At 39.3% G+C, this 23244-nt stretch overlaps 1 protein-coding gene across 1 annotated transcript in view; it reads left to right on the top strand.

Annotated features, from left to right (window-relative positions):
• Positions 1 to 23244, top strand: part of THSD7B (thrombospondin type 1 domain containing 7B) — a 764170-nt gene that overhangs the window by 232040 nt on the left and 508886 nt on the right. The window contains exon 3 of the mRNA XM_064484730.1: positions 17037 to 17847. Within this exon, the coding sequence (XP_064340800.1) occupies positions 17037 to 17847 (811 nt within the window). The remainder of the gene's footprint in view (positions 1 to 17036; positions 17848 to 23244) is intronic.

Genomic DNA, 23244 nt, shown 5'->3' on the forward strand with positions numbered 1-23244 from the left:
CGAAATCAAGATTTGGACAACTCGAGTTTCTAGAGCTCCGAAGCATTTCCTACAAAGTGGCTTTCTCCTAGTTTAAAGCGGTTGCTGTCCTTGACTCTTCCCTTTAGACATTTAGACGACCAAGTTACCTTAAGCATTTCAGGCTAGTTTGTGGGATGCCGTGAGCAGAGCCCCGCCCACTGTCCTGGGTTTCTGTCCTTTCACCACACCCTGGTGGTCACAGAAGATGCCAGATTTCTGGTTGTAGCTACATGCTGTCATCCCTCTGCTGCTTCCTGCTTGCTACCCAGGCCACTGACAAAATGCTCACATCTACAGTTACCCCTGCGGTAGAGCAGCAGGTTTGGCTGCACCGTGAATGATTCTGTCTGCTTCCAGTGCTTGTTGTAATTGTCACAAGAATGTCAAAGAGGAATAGTGTCATTTCACTCCCAAAGGAACTGTTTAGTGAAAACTCCAAAGGCTGGACAGTGCTTAAAATGGGTTCCAGTGGAAAGGCAGACAGGAGCTGGGGTACACCAGCTCCCCGAGACTGAGTATGTAAGCTAATTTTGATTCTTCCCTTCCCAGAGGTGAACGGTCAAAGAGGTAGCGTGATCTCTTTCTGGGACCCAGTAGGTAGGTCTGTTGCCCAGCATAGCCTGTGGTTTATGTGGTCAGCTGGAAAAAAGTCAAGGACAGGGATTCATGCTGAGACTACGTCTGTCTTGAACAGAGCAAAAGAAAGCCTCAAGTAAATCTGTGTAGATTAGGAAGTGTGGACCTCAGTTATTTCAAAGTGGTATAGACTTTTGGTAATGTGTTTCATTCAGGATAGGAATTAAGAGGTGCGCAGACTAATCCTCTGAAATCTCACGGGGGATAAGGAGTCCTAATAGCCTGTTACAGTGACTTAGTGCCCAGGGAGTGGAATGTTATGGACCGCATTAGATTTCCACATCTAGACCATGGATTAAATATTGATTTTTGGAGAACAGGGATATAACAGAGTATACTCCACTCTGAAATGACAATGAATGTAAATTAGTGATTTTGCGCCTGATTCAGAAATACTTGTCTGTTTTTCATCAGTTTCTGCGTGGTCTCTGTGGAGGAAGGACTGAAGTTTTTACCTTTGGGATACCAGTACTCCGATGTTTGTATGCAGAAGCACCGTATTTTAACTAAGGGAGATAGTTACCCATTTGTCTGTGTTGACAGAAGAGAAGCAGAAAAAGACTTCTTGAGCTTATTTGTGGTGGGATGGGGTCGGGAGACGCAGGTAAGCAGTACTGTCGTTAAGGCAGTGTGTACTAGGGGTGGGTATTGAGATGTACTAATAAAATACACTAAGAGGTTTACAGAATCAGTGGGCAGCATACATATCCATGTGTGCATGTGTGTGTGTACATGTATATGTACTTACAGATACACAAACTCATACATGCATACATACTATGTCTATGGTTATATAATATGTTATATTCCATACATTTATATACTACACAATAAATATATAATAAAATATTTAAAATATAGCATGCGTAAGAAGTAGAATTAACTTAAATACTGTAATACATTAATAATAATATGTATACTATATATTTGATATAATATAATTATGTAAGTATATATAAGCCAATTCTGTTTTTCTAATTGGAAATATGTATTTATAGAAAAAATTTCTACACCTAATCCACCTAACCACATAGATGAATTATAAATCTAAATGTTAATTATAAAATAATAAAGCTTCTTGAAGTAAACACAGGAGAATGTTTTAATGATCTTGGTCTAGGCAAAGACTACTTAAACAACACAAAAAAGCACTAAAGATAAAGACAAAATTTAAAAAATTAAACTACATTAAAATTACAATATTCTTGTCAACACCAATAAATCAAACAACACTAATAAAAGTAAAACTACATTGTGTGTGTTTTTTTTTTAATTGAAGTACAGTCAATTATAATGTGTCAATTTCTGGTGTACAGCACCATATCCCAGTCATGCATATACATACATTTTTATATTCTTTTTCATTAAAGGTTATTACAAGATATTGAACATAGTTCCTGGTGCTATACAGAAGAAACTTTTTAAAAATCTATTTTTATATATAGTGGCTAACATTTGCAAATCTCGAACTCCCAAATGTATCCCTTCCCACCCCTTTTCCCCAGTAACCATAAGATTGTTTACTATGTCTGGGAGTCTGTTTCTGTTTTGTAGATGAGTTCATAGTTCCCCCTTTTTTTTTTTTTTGCCAATTCTGTTTATTGCATATTATTGCAGCATATCGGATTCATGAAATGTTCCTGGCACGGCATGCAGAGTCAATAAGCTGTGTTCTAAACTTGGAATCGATGATTTCCTTGCTGTAATTCACTAATGTGTGGCCTACCGAGTACACCTTGTCATATCCTGAAGTAAAACACAGCATAGCACAAGCTATTTTTGAAATACTACAGAAAATCTAATCTTAGACGATGTGTATTGTATGCAGAATCCTTTCATTGGGCTGTAAATTAGTGACTTGTTCAATGATTGCTCTGAATCGGTCTGTGCCTTTCCAACATCAAGCCTTGTCACTATTCCCTGTCCTTTGACCTCGTGTCTTAGGTCTTTGAAATAGCTCAGCCGACACCTAACAAACCTGCGATCTTTGCTGTGTGATTTGTCTCCATCTGAGACAGGATGGAAGAGGGCAGGGCACAGCCACTCAAGGAATGACAGCAATCAAACCAAAATGGTGGAAGATTCACCAAAATGGTGGAAGATTCACCTACTAGATGGCCTTAAGGATTAAAAGGGTTAAACTTCTAGTAGACCTTGAGCTTCACTATTTGCTCATTGTAACAGCGTGATCAAATAACATGCCCACACGCGCCACGACAGCCCCAAGGCTAATCACAAAAGGCCAAAGAATGGGCGGTGGTCCAGTTCCTGGTAATCTCAGCCCCTTCCCCAGTGCAGTTGGGATGATCCCACCTGTAGGTGTGTGAAGCTAATGAGACAATAAAAATTGACCACACCACGCCTGGTGACCTTTTTCGCTCCCTCCCTGTTGGAGATGGCCTGCACTCTGTCTGTGGAGTGTGTACCTACTTTTACTTTGACCTAAGCGCCCAGTTCCCACACCTCTTTCCTTACCTTTCTCTTGCCTTACACTCTATGCAGTGTATATCTCTCTGAATAAATGTACCTTTACTCAATGGTGGCTCGCACTTGAATTCTTTCCTGTGCGAAGCCAAGGACCCACACTTGGCGGGGCACATCCCAGGGGCTCAACCGAGACCTGGGACACAGCCCTCTTTACTCCCCACATCCGTTTTCCTGCATCACATCTTGTTCTTTGTGAACAAGTGGCAGATCTTAGATGACTTCTAATGTGTTCTTTGCTCTGTGGTTTTGCATGTTCATATCTTGGGAGGGATGTAAATGCGAGTCTTTGGATTGGAAGTTGCATTTTAACCTTAATTTATGATACGGATCCTGAAATTAAAATTATAAAAATGTTTTTATTTCCTGGTATGTAAAGTTACTAAGGTTAAAAAATGTGATCAGCTACCCCATCTCACAAGAGAAAAGCATCCACATGTGCAAACTATTTTCTTTTTCTTTGCCTCTAGGAAGAGTAGGGTAGGCAAAGAAGTTTGTGAACATTGCACGCTGGGGATACATTCTTAGGGATTCACAGTGTGTATTGAAAGCTTTAAGGAGTCCTACAAAGAAGAAAACTTTAAATTTTGTTTAACTCTGCATTGTTCCCAAATTGAGTAACAGAGCCCCTCCCTGCCTACTGATATCAGAGGATGAATTTGTTCCACTGAAAACATTTTCAGAATTCCTGAATGGAATGATGATATGTTATCTTCAGTTGGAATCTGCTGGGGTGGTCACTACAGGAAAGGCAGAAAGGTCACACAATACTTTCTTGTCCCCAGGAGCAGTTAAAAGCCATCATTTTTTTTCTCAATCAAGTGATAAATGATACCTTACAATAATTACTACTTTCTTTATGTGAATGTAAACTATCCCCATATCTCAAATGACATTTTTTTCAATTCACTTTCGTTGTATTGTATTCACAAAGCCTTCTGGGAAATTCCAGTCGTGCATGGATGGGTGGGTGGAGGGGCTACAATGAGTTGACACAGGCTGCAGGGCACTGCCGTGTGCTCTCCCAGCTAAAAAACGGTCATGAGGATAGATTTTTCTCAGTGACCTATTATTGATCGAAGGACTTGAATGTCCTGTGAAGCTGTCAGCCTTTGGGCTGGTGGAGGCTGTATTTATTATTCCTTTTCTGACTCCCTTGAATTATATGTGGTGGTGATTAATGTAGTGGGTACCCATCTCAGCTGAAAATTTAGATGTGCAAGAAATAGACTTATTTCATCTTTAGCTTAGTTTGATTGTTTATTTAAACTCTTCTTACCACCACTGTCCGTCCTTTTTCCTCTGGGAGATCCACCTATCCCTCAGCCATCAGTTCACACTGGTCACCATTTTACAAGGCCCTTATTCCTGAAAGGCTGGCTGGCGAGTCACTCTAGAACCTCTGTGCCCTGCTTGGTCCTTTGTGCTGCTCCTCACCGTGCTGAGTCCTTGGATCTCTAGGAGACACCCAGCTCTGCCTGGACACCCAAGGCAGCCACTTCCTTTCTGGGGTAGCAAGACACAGGGTCTCCCACTTTCTCACTAACATCAACATCTCTACTATTATCAGTTTTGTTCCAGGCAGCAGAAGGGACAGAAGAAGCTTTGATTTTTTTGAGCTAAGAGGTATGTGTCAGGGGGAGAGGGGTCCTTTCGTCAGAAGCATCCAACAGAACCTTAATGGACTAGACTTACGGCAACACAAAAGCCAGGGGCTTGCTGGGCTAGGTTGGCTTTCAGAAATATCTTCCCATCACCTTCTAATAAATCTCTGTTCCTATAAACAAAATGTACTTCTTAAACATGGTTCTCCCAGCCCTGAGCTTCACAGGAATGTGGGTACTGGACCTCTGACCTAAACTCCACCGTTCATAAAAATGGTGTCACTTAAAGCCCCGCTAGCATGGGTGTGAGCATGAAGACATTTCCACAGAATCTTCAAGATTCCAAATGGAACCCTGCATCCTGGCAGGTGTCACAGGTTTCCCCCTTGTTCTGGGGTTTCCTCCTCAAGCAAAGGGTGGTCCAAGTTAACAGCCTTATAGTGTGCCTTCCAGACCCTTCTCTTCTTAGGTGTTTTCCTGGGTGTCTGAGAATGATATCATGTCAACAAACTCTAAAAAGACCACATTTGCTCTCTTTTTATTCCTTCTGCCAATTGTCCTGAAAATCTCCAGGGAACTTGGATTATTGAGGAGTTCTTAAATTAGCCTACTTTGCAAGACTGCCTTGAGGACTGTGTGACATGATTATTATAAAGTGTCGAGCACAGTGTCTGCCGCCCTGCTGGTACTGTTATAACAAGCCGGTGACCTCCATGATAATGCCACCTCCTGCCACCTTTTAGGTGTGTGAGTTGTAGGCTGAGGTGATAGGATCTGATATGTAATTCTTATTTATTGGAATCCTCTGAGGAAAAGAAGTGATCATAGCATCTTGTTTGGTGATGTTCTGGAATAATTAGGATAGTTTGATTAGACCTATGTCTGAGATCAAAGGTATTTCTGTAGACATGGATATTTCAGTACATTTAACATGCTGACCATGAGAAGACTGGACACTCCGTCCCTGAATGCATGGCCTTTGCAGAGCCTGGCAAGAAGGAGTCCAAAGAGTTGCAACAAAGACTGATGGGTATTACATGTGTAAAACTGGTATTTAGGAATTCCATTGGGCATTATTATGTTGGAGGTTTCTTCCTTTAAGCATAAGCTAAGGAAACACAGAAGAGACTTTTTTCTTTAACGTTTTCCTCATTTGCTCAAAACCATCAATCCGTTGGTGTGATGGGTTTTCAGTGGTGACATTACTGCTAGTTATACTAAGACCTGGCTCTGCTGCCTGCACTGCTGTTTGTTCTGGCTTCAGTCATATGTGGTATTGGTGGGATGCTTACCATGTGCCAAGCTCTGGGTTAGTGGTGGGGATAGACTGGTGATCAAGACTGGCATGTTTTTCCCATCATGGAGTTTAGAATCAAGTGAGGGAGACAAGTGTTAAACAATGAATTGTACAATTGGATTTGTAATTGCAAGAGTGATAAATGCTTTAGGTAGGCATCACAGAACCTGAGTCTGTTTCTGGATCTCAGTGTAGACAATCCCACCTCCCTAACCCCTTAAAATGGTGATCTTGATCTCCTCTGTGGGTCCACTGATCCCACGCCTGCTGGGACAGCCTTGACCATGATAGACTGCAGACAGTCTTGGCCCTGAAACTCGTAGAGAAAAGGAATGTTATCTGCCTTTTACCTTTGAGTGCACTGTTTGAGTGTTAGAGACCAGAAAGGACTAAGATGAAACAATGCGTTATTTGATCAGGAAATACGTGCCATAAGGATGGGCATCATAAATCAACTGTATTTCAATATTTTAAATGGGCTTAAAAAAGAATTCAGATGACTTTGGATTAAAAAATATTTTGTTAAAAAAAGAATAGCTTTATATCCTTTTTCTTTAGATTCCACATATACGTGATATCATATTTCAATTTCAGATCTTATTTACAAACCAAAAATAGACTCATAGACACAGAAAACAAACTATGGTTACCAAAGGGGAATGGACAGGGGAGGATAAATTAGGAGTTTGGGATTAACATATATACACTGCTAAATATAAAAGTGATCAACAAGGACCTACTGTACAACACAAGGAACTGCACCCAATTTCTTGTAATAACATGTAATGGAAAAGAATAAAACAAAATGTATGTGTATGTATAACTGAATCGCTTTGCTGTACACCTGAAACTAACATTGTAAATCAACTACACTTCAATAAAAAACAAAAATTAGAAACACGTGAAGAAAAAAAAGTGGCATCAGCTACAAAGCACTGACGTCACCAGGGGCAGTGGTTTCCCTTATTCTGCCCGGGGGTTGGTTTATACTTAACATTGAGTTAAGTGAAGTTTACTTTAACTTAAAAAAAAAAATAGGAATATAACAAAAATGTAAAAGCACCAAGTAAATGATAAGAATTTTCCAAGCACTTGGGAAGGGACAAGTCAGAGAATTAGCCCTTGTGCACACACCTGGCCATGCTAATAATAGGTCACTTTTCTCACGGAAATACTTCACTCCACCTGCGCCAAACAATAGGTGTTAGGTGTGAACTAAACTGATTAACGTTTCCTTCAGGCTTCAGGGGACCATGTTTCCTCCCTCTCCAAGTTGTTCTTTCACGGCTGACCCAGAAGCCACCCTCCCCGGCCCGAATCACTACAATTACCCCAGTGGTCAGCCTCACGGGGTGAAGGTGCATTTACAGCATGCAGGTGCTTTATGGTTTTTAAGTTGTAAGAATATGGTGCATTCGGAGAATCGGTAGGAGTTCCCTAAGGAGGTAACAACTATTTGAAGGCTGAGTCAAAACTGAGTTGGGCTGTAGGGAGTGGAGCATGTGATCCGGCATAAGGGACAGTAGGAGGGGCTGCCCAGGTTTGGAAGGGAGCTTGGAACATAGGCAGACCTGGAAAATGGCCAACTTCATGGGGGAGGAGTGAGTGAATGTGGGTGGCCCAGGTGATCAGGATGCTACGGGGGTAGGATGGGGCCAGATCAGGCATGTTATGTCACGTTAATAATTTTGTATGTCGTGTTTATAATTTTGATTTTATTTATTCTGAGAAGCATAGGGAGCCACTGCTGGGCTTTAAGAATGGAAATCATATACACATGACACACTGCACCAACAGTGGTGCAGACTTGAATTATTAAAAGATATACACATCTGCAATAAGGAGAAAGAATTGATGACAGGGAGTGGGGTGGGGCAGTAGATTCTGGAAAGCCAGACAGGAGGCTCCTCCTCTTATTCATGTAAGAAAAGGTGATAAATATGAGGGTGGTGATGGTGGGGGTGAAGAAACAGGGACAGATTGGATTGGTGTTTAGGAGATAAAAGCTGATGAGTGAGTGATTGGACTGGGCCTTTGTCAAGTCCTTGTAGCATCTTCAGTATGCTTCTTAGACTGTATAGCGTAAAGAGGTATTTCCAGTTGTTTCTAGAAAAAAAAATGTGATTATGCCATGGTATTGCAGTTTCTCAGATTTTTTTCAAATACAGTGCCTTGGAAATTATTTTTAAGTTGACAAGAGTGGAGTCTCAAACAGTCTCAAAATTGCAGTTGCAAAACAGAAATAATTATTCCTTTGAAAAAAGAATTAGGTGAACTAAATGTTCTGTCCACCAAATTGCCTGTTACATTTTGCTCTCTTACCTGTCTGCATATGAAAATTTGCTTCTGGAAGGAGAGAAGGTGTGTTGAGAAGCAGATAGACTCCATGTAACCATTAGAAAATTGAAGTTACTGAGAGAAAATATTATCTCAAGTATGCTCTGGTGCCATTTGTACCCTAGGCAAAATTAACTCTTGAGTTGCTTAATGGTTAAAAAAAAAGACAAACCCCCCAAAAAAGTTTGGATGCAGTCCTGCTCCTTTGCTTTATCTGTTCGTAAAGCCTGTGCGAATAGTGCCAACTGCACCTCTGACAGAAACAAGCAGGGCCTCCTTCATCCAGCCCAGCATGGATTGAGTTTTAGCTGTGCAAATAACACTTGAATCTCACTTTTGGGGCAGAGACACAGCCTACAAATTTCAGCCTCCCAAGCACCTGTTCCCCTTTGCTTTCTGTGTGATATCAAGTAAGAAGACTTCTGGTCTTCCTGAAGGGTTGTTGCTGCCCCGTGGTCAGTAAGGAAGGGGAGAATGTCCTTCAGAAGAGCGCTGTGCGGGATTCAGCTTCCCTCTGTCTCTGGCTTACTTTTTGTTGCCTTTTCCACTTAACTGATTCAAAACAGCTGAATAAATGACAGTCTTCTGCTTCTCCCGGGAATTGAGAGGGCTTAGCTGAAGTGTTTATTGTGAGTCAAGTCAAAGTTGAGTGGAGCCATGTTGATGGGATGAGAACACCCCATCAATATCCCTTGACAGGTTTCAGAGCCGCAGGGGTGCTGGGCCATCATGGAGCCGGGCCACTGAGCTGGGACTGAGGCACAGCTGAGGGGCTTTAGGCAGGAGAGGAAGGGCCCAGCCCTGAGCCCTTCACATCGGCTGCATGCAGAACAAACCCCATTCTAAATATATTTTCCCTAATGGGGTGTTGCAAGGCTTCATTTGCTCAAGAGATACGGCTTCTAAAAAGGGTTGAACTGCAGTTATTGTGGGAAGGGTTTAGAGTCGATAGAACTGAGGAGTTCAGTGTCAGGGCACCGGAGCTGTTTACCTTGAGCAAAGTCTTTGACCTCAGGCTTTGATGCTCTCATCACACAAAGCAGCGTGATGTCACTGCTGTGCACGCGGTGCTGGGGAGGTAGTAGGTGTTCAGCAAAACGGCCGCTGTTATCATCAGTGCTATAGTTCTACGTATTTCCAGGGACGCATAATTTCTTACTGGTGCTTGAGGCTTCCTTTGGGCGCTGAATCCCTGGACCTTGCTGGAGGTACTGAAACAGTAGCTTGGTCCATATTCTCAAGCGTGCAACGGCAGGAAGGATGCCGTTTCTCAGAATCATTGTGTAGGGCCCCTGGGAGCAGCTATCTGCCCCTCGGGTGCCAGCCCAAGACTACAAACTCAAAGCATTAACAGGCAGGCCATTGTTTGTATTATGTATGTTTTTATGTAATTCCCATTTGTTGGCCATTTGTCTTCTCTTTCCTCCCCTACACCTTGGATTACAACCATTTATCGAGTCCTTTTTCTTCCCTTGTGCTCTTAGAGGGTTAAAACAGAAGCCAGTGTGATGTTGTGTACACTGGACTGGGCTTCTGGAAGACAGCTGTCAGTTCCATCTATGCTCCCAGTGACTATGTGACCTTGGGCAAGTCATTGAATCTGTCTGGGTTTTATTTCTTCCTCCAAAAACTGGGGGCTGTAAGGTTTCCCTTCGATTACTACCGTTGAGGTGGTTAGCAGGCTACAGATTTCTGTGATCTGAGAATTCCCCCTTGATGTCAGGATGCAGTGAAGCTTAGGAGATTTGATGCCCTTTGAGGCTTCAGAATTGTTGGAAAGTAGAATTCAAACCAGAAATATTGATACATGGTTTTTAAAAGGTGGCCGTCTGTTTCTGTGGTGTTTGCATTAGCTGATTAGCCATTCAGATATATTTCTAATCTGCTTTGCTGTCAGGCTTCTTTTAATGGATGTTCTAGCCACCGGCAACTAATAATTTGTAATCATAATGATAAGTGACAGAGGCATTTTGCTTTTCAGGCAGAGGCATCTGTCTACAAAGATGAAATAAAATTAGAACGTGCTGTTAGGTGTCTAACAAAAACACAATCATGAAAGAAGAGCTTGGATGTTAGCAGCAATGCATACGGTCACTTCAAGTAGGAATATTCAGTCCAGATACTCTGGTGCTCTTCAGCTTGGAATCATGATCTATCTTCACAAGTAAATCTGTGTGCCTCTAAAAATGTTTGGTAGCTCCTAACTGTCGCTGTTAAAATTTTTCTAAGGAGAATTATGGGAACCCTTTAACACACAGATTCTTCAGGTCACAAACATGTATTTTGAAAATAGCTATAGTATTAATAAGGGATTGTTTTTGATGACTGTAAAAAGTGCCATGGAATTTTTAAAGTGAAATGCATTAAGGTCTAAATTGCATCCCATTTAAATTGTTTTTCCTGTTTCTGCATTTTCTGTGTTATGTGTCTGTTGCTATCTGATGCATAACTCACAGATGGGTATAGCTAATGAGCAGGTTTCCTTGGAGAGGTTAGGAAGTGACGGGTGGCTTTCTACATCCTCTGCTAGTGGAAGTTATTAAGTATCATGAAAGACTTTGAAATATAGACTTGGAAACTATCGTCTCTTCTGACTTTCATCAGTGTACCCGCCTCCAGTGGTCCCTCTCATGTTCTGGTTTGCTGCTTTCGATCTAATGAGCTCTGGGAAACCAAATTAAGATTGTTAATACTGTGTACAAAGCAAGTGTGGGTAGGCTGGAGGGAGGGACCAAATGTCCTCTTCATGAGAAATTGGCATTATATTTAGCACTCAGCTCTCGTGAGAGATGTTTACTGTCTCATTTTTATACTCCTAGAGTCTAATACACTACCTATCAATGGGCAGGTAATGAATAATTGTTGTTCTAGTGACTGAATGCTCAGCGGCCATTTTTGCCTTCATCCCTTGAGTTTTTTTGATGTATTTTAGAAAGTGTGATTTCCTAGGTAACTGTCCATTGTGTAATGGAGATAGGATTTTAATTCCTCCGTGATCAGTGTGAAAGGTCTTTGAGAACTGAAAGTTAATACAGATATTTCAAGCCAATTCTTGGTGGTGAGGCATCTAGCAAGTAAAGCAATGCTATTGGATGTCACCATTTGTAGTGCCGCGGTCGAAGAGTGCTTTGGTAGAGTAATTATCCACAAATAACTTGTTTAAGACACTAAAGTGCCACCGTGCCATTCATGTCATTCCTCAGCACTCTTGCTCAAGTTAAAAATAAAGCAATGTCAGGATAATAAAAGCTGTGGTTGAAAAAATGAATAATGAAACAAACATCTCTTCCTATCTTGTGAACAGTTACTAAATCAGGGTTGCTGTCTCATATAGTGGTAAGCAATGTGGGGAAGATACTGGGAGATGTTTATTCCCTGCCCTTTGGAGTCCCTCCCCCACATTTTTTTTTAAATTTTTTAATTTTAATTGGTCAATTTACAATGGTGTGTCAGTTTCTGGTGTACAGCATAATATTTCAGTCATACATATACATACATATATTCATTTTCCTATTCCTTTTCATTATAGGTAACTAGAAGAAATTGAATATATTTCCCTGTGCTATACAGTAGGACCTTGTTATTTATCTATTTTATATGTAGTAGTTAGTATCTGCAAATCTTGAATTCCCAATGTATCCCTTTTCCCCCAACTCAAGTTTGTTTTCTATGTCTGTGAGTCTGTTTCTGTTTTGTAAATAAGTTCATTTGGAGTGCTCTTTTTCCTTGGTTGCTGGCTTTTTACTAAATACCACACCTAAAATTCAGGCATCCAGCAAGCTGTCTTAACTGTGATGATTTAGATTGGGTGATACATTCATCCAGACTAATCCACTTAAGGATAACTTAATTAAGAGAATACAATTTACCAGCACTTTTCTGCTCCTTGAGGAATATTACATTAGAGCATTCACAGATTTCCACTTTCTGCAAAAACACTAAGAGGAATCACAGAGTTTTAAATGTGACTGTAACCTGAGTGTTCATCGATGCTACCCTCCCAAGTCCAGAAAACTGACTTCTAAACCAAAATGTTAACCTGTTAATTAAAACTGATGTGACTTTGAAGTACTTTAGTTTATTTCAGAGTAGCTGTATTTAGTAGCTTCTGTTTGTCACAGAAGGGGTAGTGAGTTGCAGGCGGATAGTGTTTTTACGTAACACTGGTGCAGGTAAACAAAATAGAATTACTGTTCCTATTATAGCATCAAAATCTTTTCAAGTTTTAGTTGTTTAAAGCCACATTATGTACATAATTAAGTTTCTAGTCCTTTAATTATTCTAAATTCTATTTGTGTCTTGAGGCTTATTTTCATTTAAGAAATGTAAAATGATTGATATTTAAACATAGGTTTCTTAGTTGTTTCTTTAGATTATTGTTTCTTTAGATTATCTCAGGCATATATTCTGAATATAACCATTTGTTTTACATATAAATGTCAAATTTAAAGGTAATATTATTTTCATGCAACTGCTCAAAATTTTGATTGGATCTTCTATTTCTGAACTTGGAGAAGAGATTAAAGATTTGTCAAACTGCAGGTCACATTTTACCTTGATATGCAGGTTTTCTTAAATGGCAAAATCCCTCATGGCTGTGTGGTTTTCACTAGTGTGTGTGTTTAAAGTTCATAGCCAAACACAACTGAATAAACCATGGAACATATTTTCTCTCCATGCCCGGAAATGCAAATTGTTATAGATCAACTGCTGAGAGGTCTTGTCTCCATCTCATACGTCTTGTTTGCAATTTGTTTTTCATTTATTCCAAGCATACCCAATTCATTTTACATTTGCTTGTTATTCACATGTTTTTCAGTTGTCTGCAAAGTTTGTTTTAATGTGCAGAAAAACTATTCTCCCTTGACTGTGCCTTCCGAAATGTACTGACTAACGTTTATAAACATGCCTGTTTCTTAGCAAGAGCTTCTGCCCTAAATTTCCAGAGCCAGGAGGAGGACTAGCTGTGCACACACCCCCTTGATTACTTGTTCCACTCGTATCCAAAGAAGTATTAACAAACAAATAGGAGAGATGATAGCTAAGCGAAGAAACGAATCTGCCTTGTGGTTTTAGGATCACATATACCAATGCACCCCCTGAAAAAGGTTCTTTTCAAATGCAGGGCGACAGCCTGAGCTTGGGGTCACACAGATCTGGAGTCCCGTTCTGGTCCAGCATGCACGAGTTGTGTAACCTTGGATGTGCACTTAACTTCTATGAGCTTCATTTTCCCCAACTGATAAAATGAACAAACGCTCCAACTCATGGGACTGTTGGAAGGAATAGGAAGGAAGGAAAAAAGGGAGGTACTTGTTAAGTCACTGGTGGTGTGGTGGAGTACTAAACCAGCTCCGCTCTCTGTTTAAAAAAAAACAAAAACAAAAAACAGAAGAGCCCCTCTTGATTTGCCTTGATTTGTAGTGCAGTATAAATACTCCCACCATGGCCTGTTTCATCTATGACTGATTTAACTGCCACCTGGTAAAATTCCTGAATATTTAACCGTCCCTTGGTCACAGCCGAGCCAAGCACACTGCTGTTAGCCTCCAACTAATGGTAGTAATCATTTAATAGTTGTATTTTGTCTTCTGTTGATCTAGGAAAATTTTGGCTGTTTGGTAAAATTCTGTGTAGATGGAGATACGAAAGCTAAGGGAAGAATGGTCATTTATGCACTTTAAAATATTAATGATTTCATATGACAAAAGAGCTATCTTAACAATTTTGAAAGTAGGCAAAAAATTTAGAACAAGAAGAAAACAGCATGTTAATAATAAGAACATGTGTTTCAAATGTTGTAAAAATAAGAATAAGATCACTTTGTAAGATGGTCTGGATTAATTAAATTTAATGTTAACTTTTTCAAGATTGGTTAGAAGTGGCTCCACTTTCCTGGTCTTACATCCTTTAATCTATACACACACAAAATCCTGAACAGAAAATTGTGTGCATTTGATACTTAAACAAATAGAAACTGACAGCCTCTATTTGAAAACTCAGTGCTTTACAAAAAAAGCTTTTTATTTTATCCAGTAACTGTTTTCTGTCCTTCAAGACTTATTTTATGCTTTAAAAGTTTGCTGAAATCATATATTTTTGGAAATACTGCTTTACTGAGTAACCATGGGCTTTGTTTTTGTTCTGTTTTGCTTTTGGTAATAATAAACATTTGCATGCATGGTCTGACATGTTGGACGGGGGATGGCATGCTGGACTGAAACTGCTCCAGAACATCTAGACATGAGAAGCCTGCAAATAACTTTCATGTAACAGTGAATAGCTCAGTTTACCAAATACTAAACTGTGGATGACCTAGGACAAAATCACCAGAATTGAGGGCGATTGAGTAAATCAGCTTGTGCTGAGAGTGTTGCGGAAAAATGTGTTACAACTTGATGTTACACCTCAGTTGTGACAGCAACCTGGATCCGGGCTAGAAACCAAGCAGCACTCGGAGAGTTGGAGAACTCAGGTTAATTACGCCAGCAGGCCCAGAGGAGTTAACACTCCAAACTCTGGACCCCGTCTGTAGGTTTACACAGGCTTTTGTAGGCTGCCAGTTTTACACTTTGCAACATCATATGCAAATAAAGTATAACAGAAGTTGACCAACCAGGAACAAGCTTTGTAGAAATAGGCCAATCAGGAGTGAGAGAAATAACCAGTCAGGAGTGAGGGGAATGGACCAATCAGGAGTGAGCTCCATGCAAATGAAGTACTACAAATGGACCAATCAGAAGTTAGGGAAGTGGACCAATCAGAAGTGATAGTAATAACCAGTCAGGAGTGAAGGAAGTAACCAATCAGAAGTGAGCTTAGGGAACCAATAGAATTTTAGGGGTAAGTAAGCCGTTTCAGAGGCAAAAAGTGAGAGCTTCTGGGCCAGGGAACTGGATGGTGCTGGCAGGAGAGTAGTGGCCCTGCGTAGGGGTCCTGCCGGTCTTTTCATGGGGCTTCCCGCCTCAGGAGTACCACTTTCTACCTGCACTTATCACGTGTACCGTGAGCAGACAGTGCTGGGACAACTCGTCTGGGGAACTGGGTGGGCAAACCCAAGGACATTTTGGTGACTGAAAGCTGACTTGCTCCAGTAAAACTCCTGTGACCATTTCAGCAAAAGAAGACTCTAGTGTGCGGGCACCCGAAGGAGGTGAGAGTATATTCTACATTAATCTCTCTCACAAAGGGACAGAAATCATTGGCACTGTAGCCTAGCATGGTATTGCCCAGAGTGCCAGGTTTACATGTCATCCAGAACACAGCTGGGAGGAAGAACCAGGACCTGTGTTCATTGGAACCTCAAAACTCTTGTTCTGCTGAAGTGAGAGCTCCTCGTAGCATGTGGCCCAAAACACAGATACCTGTTTCTCTGAGGAGGCGTGTGTGTCTCTTCCTAAAAGCATGTAACTGTGTACAGATTTATTGTTCCTAGAAATGTAACAGATGTGCGTGAAAATACATTCTATGAAGTAGTTAAGTGGCATTTTGGGGTTTGATCATTTCGGGCAAAGAGAGAAAGACCGCCTTCTTTCTCTCGCCTGTGTAAATTAAAGTGTTTCTCTGTGTGAGTCGCCTTTATGATGACCACAAACCTAGTAAAGGGACAGAGGTTCCACGGTTAAGTTAATCAACCTTTTTCAGGCACATATTACGTATTAAGTAAAGCGAACGCGAGGAAACTTTTGTTTTCCAGTGACACAGAATGTGATTACTTACTGGTTCTCGTGGAAGATACATGACCAACATTCTGGATAAGGCCAGCTGTTATGTTATAGATTAGATGCAAAAAAAAAAAAAGTGAGAAACATTAGTGGGCAGCTCTTTCATCTGTCCATTTCTTGAACCCTTTCCCACAATGATTAATTCATTCATTAAAAGTGATGGCGTAGTACATGCTAATGTTGGCAGCTTTACCCAATGGGTGTATTCCAAGGATTGTCAGGGCGGAATTTCCAGACAATTCAGTGCTGTTGCTTCTTTTATTACCTTACCTTCTCTACCCTGTATCAGATTTTTTTTTTCATGCAATTCACTCTGCAAACCAAAACCAAAACTGGGGATAGCTATTTAGAAAACTAAAATCTAATTAAGATGTTTTAGCAGGGTTTTTTTTTTTTTAATGTGTTTCTCTTCTGAGCTACTTAGGATATGAGATGAAGGGCTGGAAACATGGAAAAATCCTACTTTATTAAAATCCTGGATTTCAGGCTTTGCTTTTAGATGAAACTCTGCCGTTAAACTAGAAACTATTACCATTGAGTTAGGTACATGGGCTTTGGAACACAATAATTATAATGATACCAATCAGTTATTAAATGTGTACTGTCTACGTGGCAGCACATGATATCACTGATCCTCAGAACAGCTCTACAAGTCAGTGCTTTTATTATCCTCTCCCTGATTAGGAAAGGAAACTCAGGCTTAGAAAGTTGAAGTAGCTCGTACAGGTTTACATTGCTGCACGACATGTAATGGGGATTTCAAGAAGGGCCGACAGATGTAGAATCCACATTCTTAACCGCTAAACTGTATTTTCCATCAAAATACATAATTTCCCACTGGTTATGTCGAGAAGGGTGCACACTGACCTGTTCTCGTGTGGATGGCGGCGTGGAGTCTCTGAGTAATTGACACCCTTGTCTATCTGCCTGCAGGCCCCTGGGGAAGGTGTACAGGAGACTGTGGGCCAGGAGGAACCCAGAGTCGCGCACTGTGGTGTTTCCACTTTGAAGGGTGGACGAGTCACCTGTCCAACTGTGATGAGAGCAACAGGCCTCCGAAGGAAAGAAGCTGCTTTCGAGTCTGTGACTGGCACAGAGATCTCTTCCAGTGGGAGGTTTCCGACTGGCACCACTGTGTGCTCGTTCCTTCGGCCCCAGGCCAGGTCAGGCCCCGGGCTGCAGAGTGCGTGACGGCCCAGCACGGGCTGCAGCACCGGACGGTGCGCTGTATTCAGAAGCTGAACAGAACCATGGTGGGGAGTGAAATATGTGAACACTTTGCCCCTCAGCCCCCCACAGAACAAGCTTGCCTCGTCCCTTGCCCCCGGGATTGCGTGGTCTCTGAGTTCTCGCAGTGGTCCCAGTGTAGCAAGGGATGCGGGAAGCAGTTACAGCACAGAACTCGCTCAGCCGTTGCTCCTCCTCTCTACGGAGGGTCGCTGTGTCCCAATCTGACCGAGTCAAGAGCCTGTGACGCTCCCGTTTCCTGTCCTCTGGGGGCAGAGGAATATACCTTTAGCCTTAAAGTGGGACCATGGAGTAAATGTAGACTGCCTCACCTTAAAGAACTTAACCTAAGCGGAAGAACCGTTCTGGATTTTAGCTCTGATTCAAAGGAGCGAGTCACCTTTAGACATCCAAGTTACAAGGCACATCACCATTCCAAGCCCTGGGACGTGGAGATAGGTTATCAGACGCGGCAGGTGTGGTGTACAAGAAGTGACGGGAGAAACGCTGTATTAAGGTAGGCGGCCTTCGGTGGTTATCTGATTCACCTAAATATTTTACAGTGTAATTGTGTAAGGTTTCTTTATGGTTTTCGACGACGGGAACATTATAATCGGGTTTGGGATTTGAGTTTTTAGAAGTTTCATTGGAGAAGTTTTCAATCTCAATTATAAATATTTCAGAATCCAGACCTAGCAGTGCTCTGGATTCCAGCATAATTAGTAGTGCAACTCTGTAGGATATGTCATATATTTTCACATTTTATTGTGACATCAGTCAGTTTAAAAAAATGTCTTTTGCCACTACAGTGATAAAAAAAAAAGACTGAGCCTTTCATTATAATGATAAAATTCAAGTTCACTCTCAAATTTGGGATGTAAATTATGTAAATATTTATTATTCTTCATATGGTTTATCTTCTTTAAACTTATGTTTTTGTTTGTTTATTTTGTTTTGATGATTAAGAAGATTCTTTTACATCCAAGTTGTAGATATTTCGTAGTAGTAAATACTAAGTTAATCCTTGACTGTTTTCTTTGGCATTGATTTGATAAAAATAGTAACGTGCACAGCAATAATCAGAATTACAAACCTGTAGAGGGAATGGACTAAACTTTTAAAAGCAGTAGTTCAGGCTTCAAAATTATTTGTAATTGTTTTACTTTACATTGTAGTGGAAAACATCATGATGTAAATCATAGAAATACATTAAAAGTAACATTTGTTTTACTTTTTCCTCAGAAGGTCTTAAGTGGAGGCACTGGTGTATTACCAGATTTCTTCCAAATTAAGATGCCTTTCAATAGGTCTTGAATTACCAAACAATGTAACACTCATCCCTCAATTTATCATTATCATCAGTTACTGTTTCCTCAGGATCCACAGCTGGCTCAAAAGACTACCTCTGCTATTCAAGAACAAAGTAATATGATGATTGTTGTTGTTGTTTGTTTGTTTTTTCCCATTTGACTTCATAAATGAGCATATTTTACCTTTGATGTTTCATTCTGATTTATACTGTATAACTTGGCAAGTCCATTGAAGAGTGATTTTCTGCCCTTTTATTGCCTGCCTCAGTGAAGCCCAAAAGATTACACAGATGATTTGGGTGATTATTGTTTGAATATGTATGTTGAATTCTGTACAAACATTGTTTCTTAATAGTCCATACAGGAATCTTACATAGAATGTCTCCACTTTTAGTTTGCTTGTTTTTGTTTTTGCCATGTACTATTTTTTTAAATCAGCGGTTTGTCTTTTAGGGTGATTTTAGGTTTGCAGAAGAATGGAGCAGAAGATACAGAGTTCCCATGTATCTCCTCATTCCTCTCCCTCATACATACACAGCTTCATAGCCATCTTGTGTTACATTAGTACAAGTTGTGCGGTACATGTGGATGTACCATGTGAATGCAGTGGATGAGCCAATACCGATACATTACTGTAGCCCCTAATTTACGTTAGAGTTCACTATTGGTGGTGTACATTCTGTAGGTTTGGACGAATGTGTGATGGCATGTGCCCACCAGTACTGTGTCATACACGCTTTCACTGCTCTAAGACTGCTCTGTGCTCCACCAAGTGATACCACCCTTCCTCTTCCCAAACCCCTGGCAACCAGTGATCTTTTTACTGTCACTCCCAAATTTTGCCAGTTTACGCTGCTATAAACATCTAGGTGCAGATTTTTATGTGGACATACTTTTTCAACTGATTTGCATAAATACCAACAGGCCCTATTCCTGGATATTACGATAAATTTATTTTTAGTTTTGTAAGAAACTGCCAAACTCTCTTCAAAAGTGGCTATATCACAGCCACCGTGGGAGTTCATTTTTCATCACATCCTGGCCAGCACTTGGTGTTAACAGTGTTTTGGATTCTAGCTCTTTTAATAGGTGTGTAGTGGTATCTTGTTGTTTTAATTTGCAATTCCTTAATGACATATGATGTTTAGCATCTTTTCATATGCTTAATTTCCATCTATCTGTCTTCCTTGGTGAAGTGTCTATTCAGACCTTTTGCCTATTTTTTAATTTATTTTTTCTTATTGTTGAGTTTTAGAGTTCTTTGTATATTTTGGATACCAATCCTTTGTCAGATAGTTGTTTTGCAAATATTTTCTTTTAGTCTGTGACCTGCCTTTTCATTCTCTTAACAGTGTCTTTGACAGAGAAATTTTTTTTATCTTAATGAAGTTCAGTGTATCAATATTTCTTTCATGGATCATTCTTTGGTATTATATCTAAAAAAAATCACCAAACCCAAGATCAGCTAGATTTTCTCCATTGTTACCTTCCAGTAGCTTTAGAGTTTTGCATTTATATTTAGGTCTGTGATCCATTTTGAGTTTATTTTTCTGAAAGGTCTTATGGTCTGTGTCAGATTCTTTTTTTTTGCATGTCCAGTTGTTCTAACACCGTTTTCAAAAGACTGTCTTTTCTTCATTGAATTATCTTTGCTCCTTTGTCAAAGATCAGTTGACTGTATTTTTGTCGATCTATTTCTGGGCCCTCTATCTTTGTCCCATTGTCCTTTTTATCTATTCTTGGCCAATAGCACTGTCTCAAATATTGAAGCTTTATAGTACGTCTGTAAGATAAGTAGTGTCAGTCCTCAGAATTTGTTTGTTTTTAATAGTGTGTTAACTGTTCTGAATCTTTTGCCTTTCCATATAAACTTCAGGATCAATTTGTTGATATCCATAGAACAATTTTTGCCAGGATTCTGATTGGGAATACTTGTAATATATAGATTAATTTGGGAAGAACTAACATCTGGGTAATTCTGAGTCTTCCTATTCATGTACATGGAATATTTCTCCATATATTTAAATCATCCTTGATTTCTTTCATCAGAGTTTTATGCTTTTTTCTCTTATAGGCCTTGCACGTATTTCGTTAGATTTATACTTAAGTATTTTATGTATTATTGGTGCTAATATAAATGTATTGTGTTTTTACTGTCAAATTCTAATTATTCATTGCTGATACACAAGAAAACAACTGACTTTTGTATATTAACTTTGCATTCTTCAACCTTGTTATAATTTCTTATTAGTTCCAGGAGGGTTTTTTGTTATTACTGCTGTTGTTGATTCTTTGGAATTATCTACGTAGATAAGCATATCAGTTGCAAACAAAGACAGTTTTATTTCTTCCTTTTCAATATGTGCACCTTTTATCTCTTTGTTTTGCCTTATTGCTTTATCTAGAATTTCCAGTATAAACCAAATAGGAGTGGTGAGAAGGGACATTCTTGCCTTGTTGCTATTCTTAGCAGGACAGCACCTGATTCTTACCATTAAGTATGATGCTAACTGTACGTTTTTTGTACATGTTCTTAATCAAGTTGAAGAAGTCCGCCTCTCTTCCTAGTTTGCTGAGAATTTTTATCATGCAGAGGTATCGCTTTTTGTCAAGTGCTTTTTCTGCATATATGAATATAATCATATAACTTTTTTAACTTAATCTATTGTTAGGATAGATTAATTTTCAAATGTTGAACCTGCTTTGCATACCTGGAATTAATCATTCTTGGTTATGATGTATTAGTCTTTTTATATATCGTTGAATATTATTTGCTAATATTTTCTTGAGAATTTTTGCAAATATGTTCATGCTAGATACTGATTTTGGTCTTCCTTTTTAATCATGTCTTTATTTTTAGTACTAGGGTAATGCTGGCCTCATGGAATGAGTTGGGAAGTGTATCCTTTACTTTACTTATATTTAGAAATAAATTGTCAAGAATTGATACAGTGATATAATTTTTCCCTCAAATATTTGGTAGGATTCAATTCATCTGGGCCTGGTACTTTCTGCTTTTGTAGGTTATTAATCATTGATTATATTTCTTAAATATATATAAATCTATACAGATTATAGAATTTTTCTTATGTGAGTTTTAGCAGATTTTGTCTTTTAAGGACTTGGTCTATCCATCTAACTTATCAAATTAGTGGGTATAAACTTGTTCATAATATTCCTTTGTTATCTTTCAATGTCCATGGGATCATTAGTGATAGTGGTGACCTCTCCTTAGTTGCTGATATTGGTGCTTTGTGTTCTCACCTTTTTTTTCCCCCCTTTGTTATCTTGTCTAGAAGCCAATCAATTTTATTGAACTTTTCAAAGAACCAACTTTTGGCTTCAGATATTTTCTCTATTGATTTTCTGTTTCTAATTTTATTGATTTCAACTCTAATTTTCATTATTTTCATTCTGCTTACTTTAGATATAATTTGATCTTCTAGTTTTTCTAAGGTGGGTGTTTAGGTTATTGATTTTAGATAATAATTCTGTTTTAATATGTGAATTCAATGCCATAAATTTCCCTCTAAGCACTGCTTTCAGTGCATCCCACAAATTTTAATAAGTTGTTTTTATTTTGATTTAGTTAAAATATTGTTTAATTTTTCTTGAGAGTTCTTCTTTGCCCATGTATTTCTTAGAAGTGTTCTGTTTTACTATACAAGTATTTGGGGTTTCCCCAGCCATCTTTCTTGTATTGACCTATAGTTTAATTCCATTGTGTCCTGAGAGCACACTTTTTATGATTTCTATTCTTTTAGATTTGGTAAGGTGTGTTTTACAGCCCAGCAGTGTGGTCAGCCTTGGTGAATGTTCTGTATACGTTTGAGAAGAATGTGCATTCTGCTATTGTTGGATGAAGTATTCTATAAATGTCGGTTTTATTCAGTTGATTGATGGTGCTGTTCAGTTCACCTATGTCCTTACTGATTTTCTGCCTGCTGTATCTGTCCATTACTGGTAGAGGGCTGTTGAAATCTCCAACTATGATAGTGGGTTTGCTATTTTTCTTTGTGGTTCTCAGTTTTTGCCTCACATATTTTGATGCTCTGTTGTTAGGTGCACACATATCAAGGATTGCTATGTCTTCTTGGAGAACTCACCCCTTTATAGTTATGTAATGCCTCTCTTTATTCCTGATCATTTTCCTTGCTCTGAAATCTGCTTTGTCTGGGATTAGTATAATTATTCCAGCTTCCTTTTGATTACTGTTAGCATGATATATCTTTCTCTATGCCTCTACTATTTAATATTTCTGTCTTTATATTTAAAGTGAGTTTCCTATAGATAACATGTAGTTGGATCATGTTTGTTTATCCACTCTTGACAGTTTCAGTCTTTTAATTGGTATATTTATATTATTGACATTTAAAATGATCATTGCTGTAATTAGATTAATGTTACCACATTTATTATTTTTTCTGTTCACTGCCCTTGTTCTTTATTCCACTTTTTAAATTTCCTCTGTTTGTCCATCTTCTGATTTTAGTTGAGCATTTTATATTATGCCGTTTTGTCTCCTCTTTAGCGTATAAATTATACCATTTTTAACCTTTTTCAAGATTGTCCTAGAGTTTGCAGTGTATATTTACAACTAAATC

This window comes from Camelus dromedarius, chromosome 4 (assembly GCF_036321535.1).
Source record: "Camelus dromedarius isolate mCamDro1 chromosome 4, mCamDro1.pat, whole genome shotgun sequence".
Taxonomy (NCBI): Eukaryota; Metazoa; Chordata; class Mammalia; order Artiodactyla; family Camelidae; genus Camelus; species Camelus dromedarius.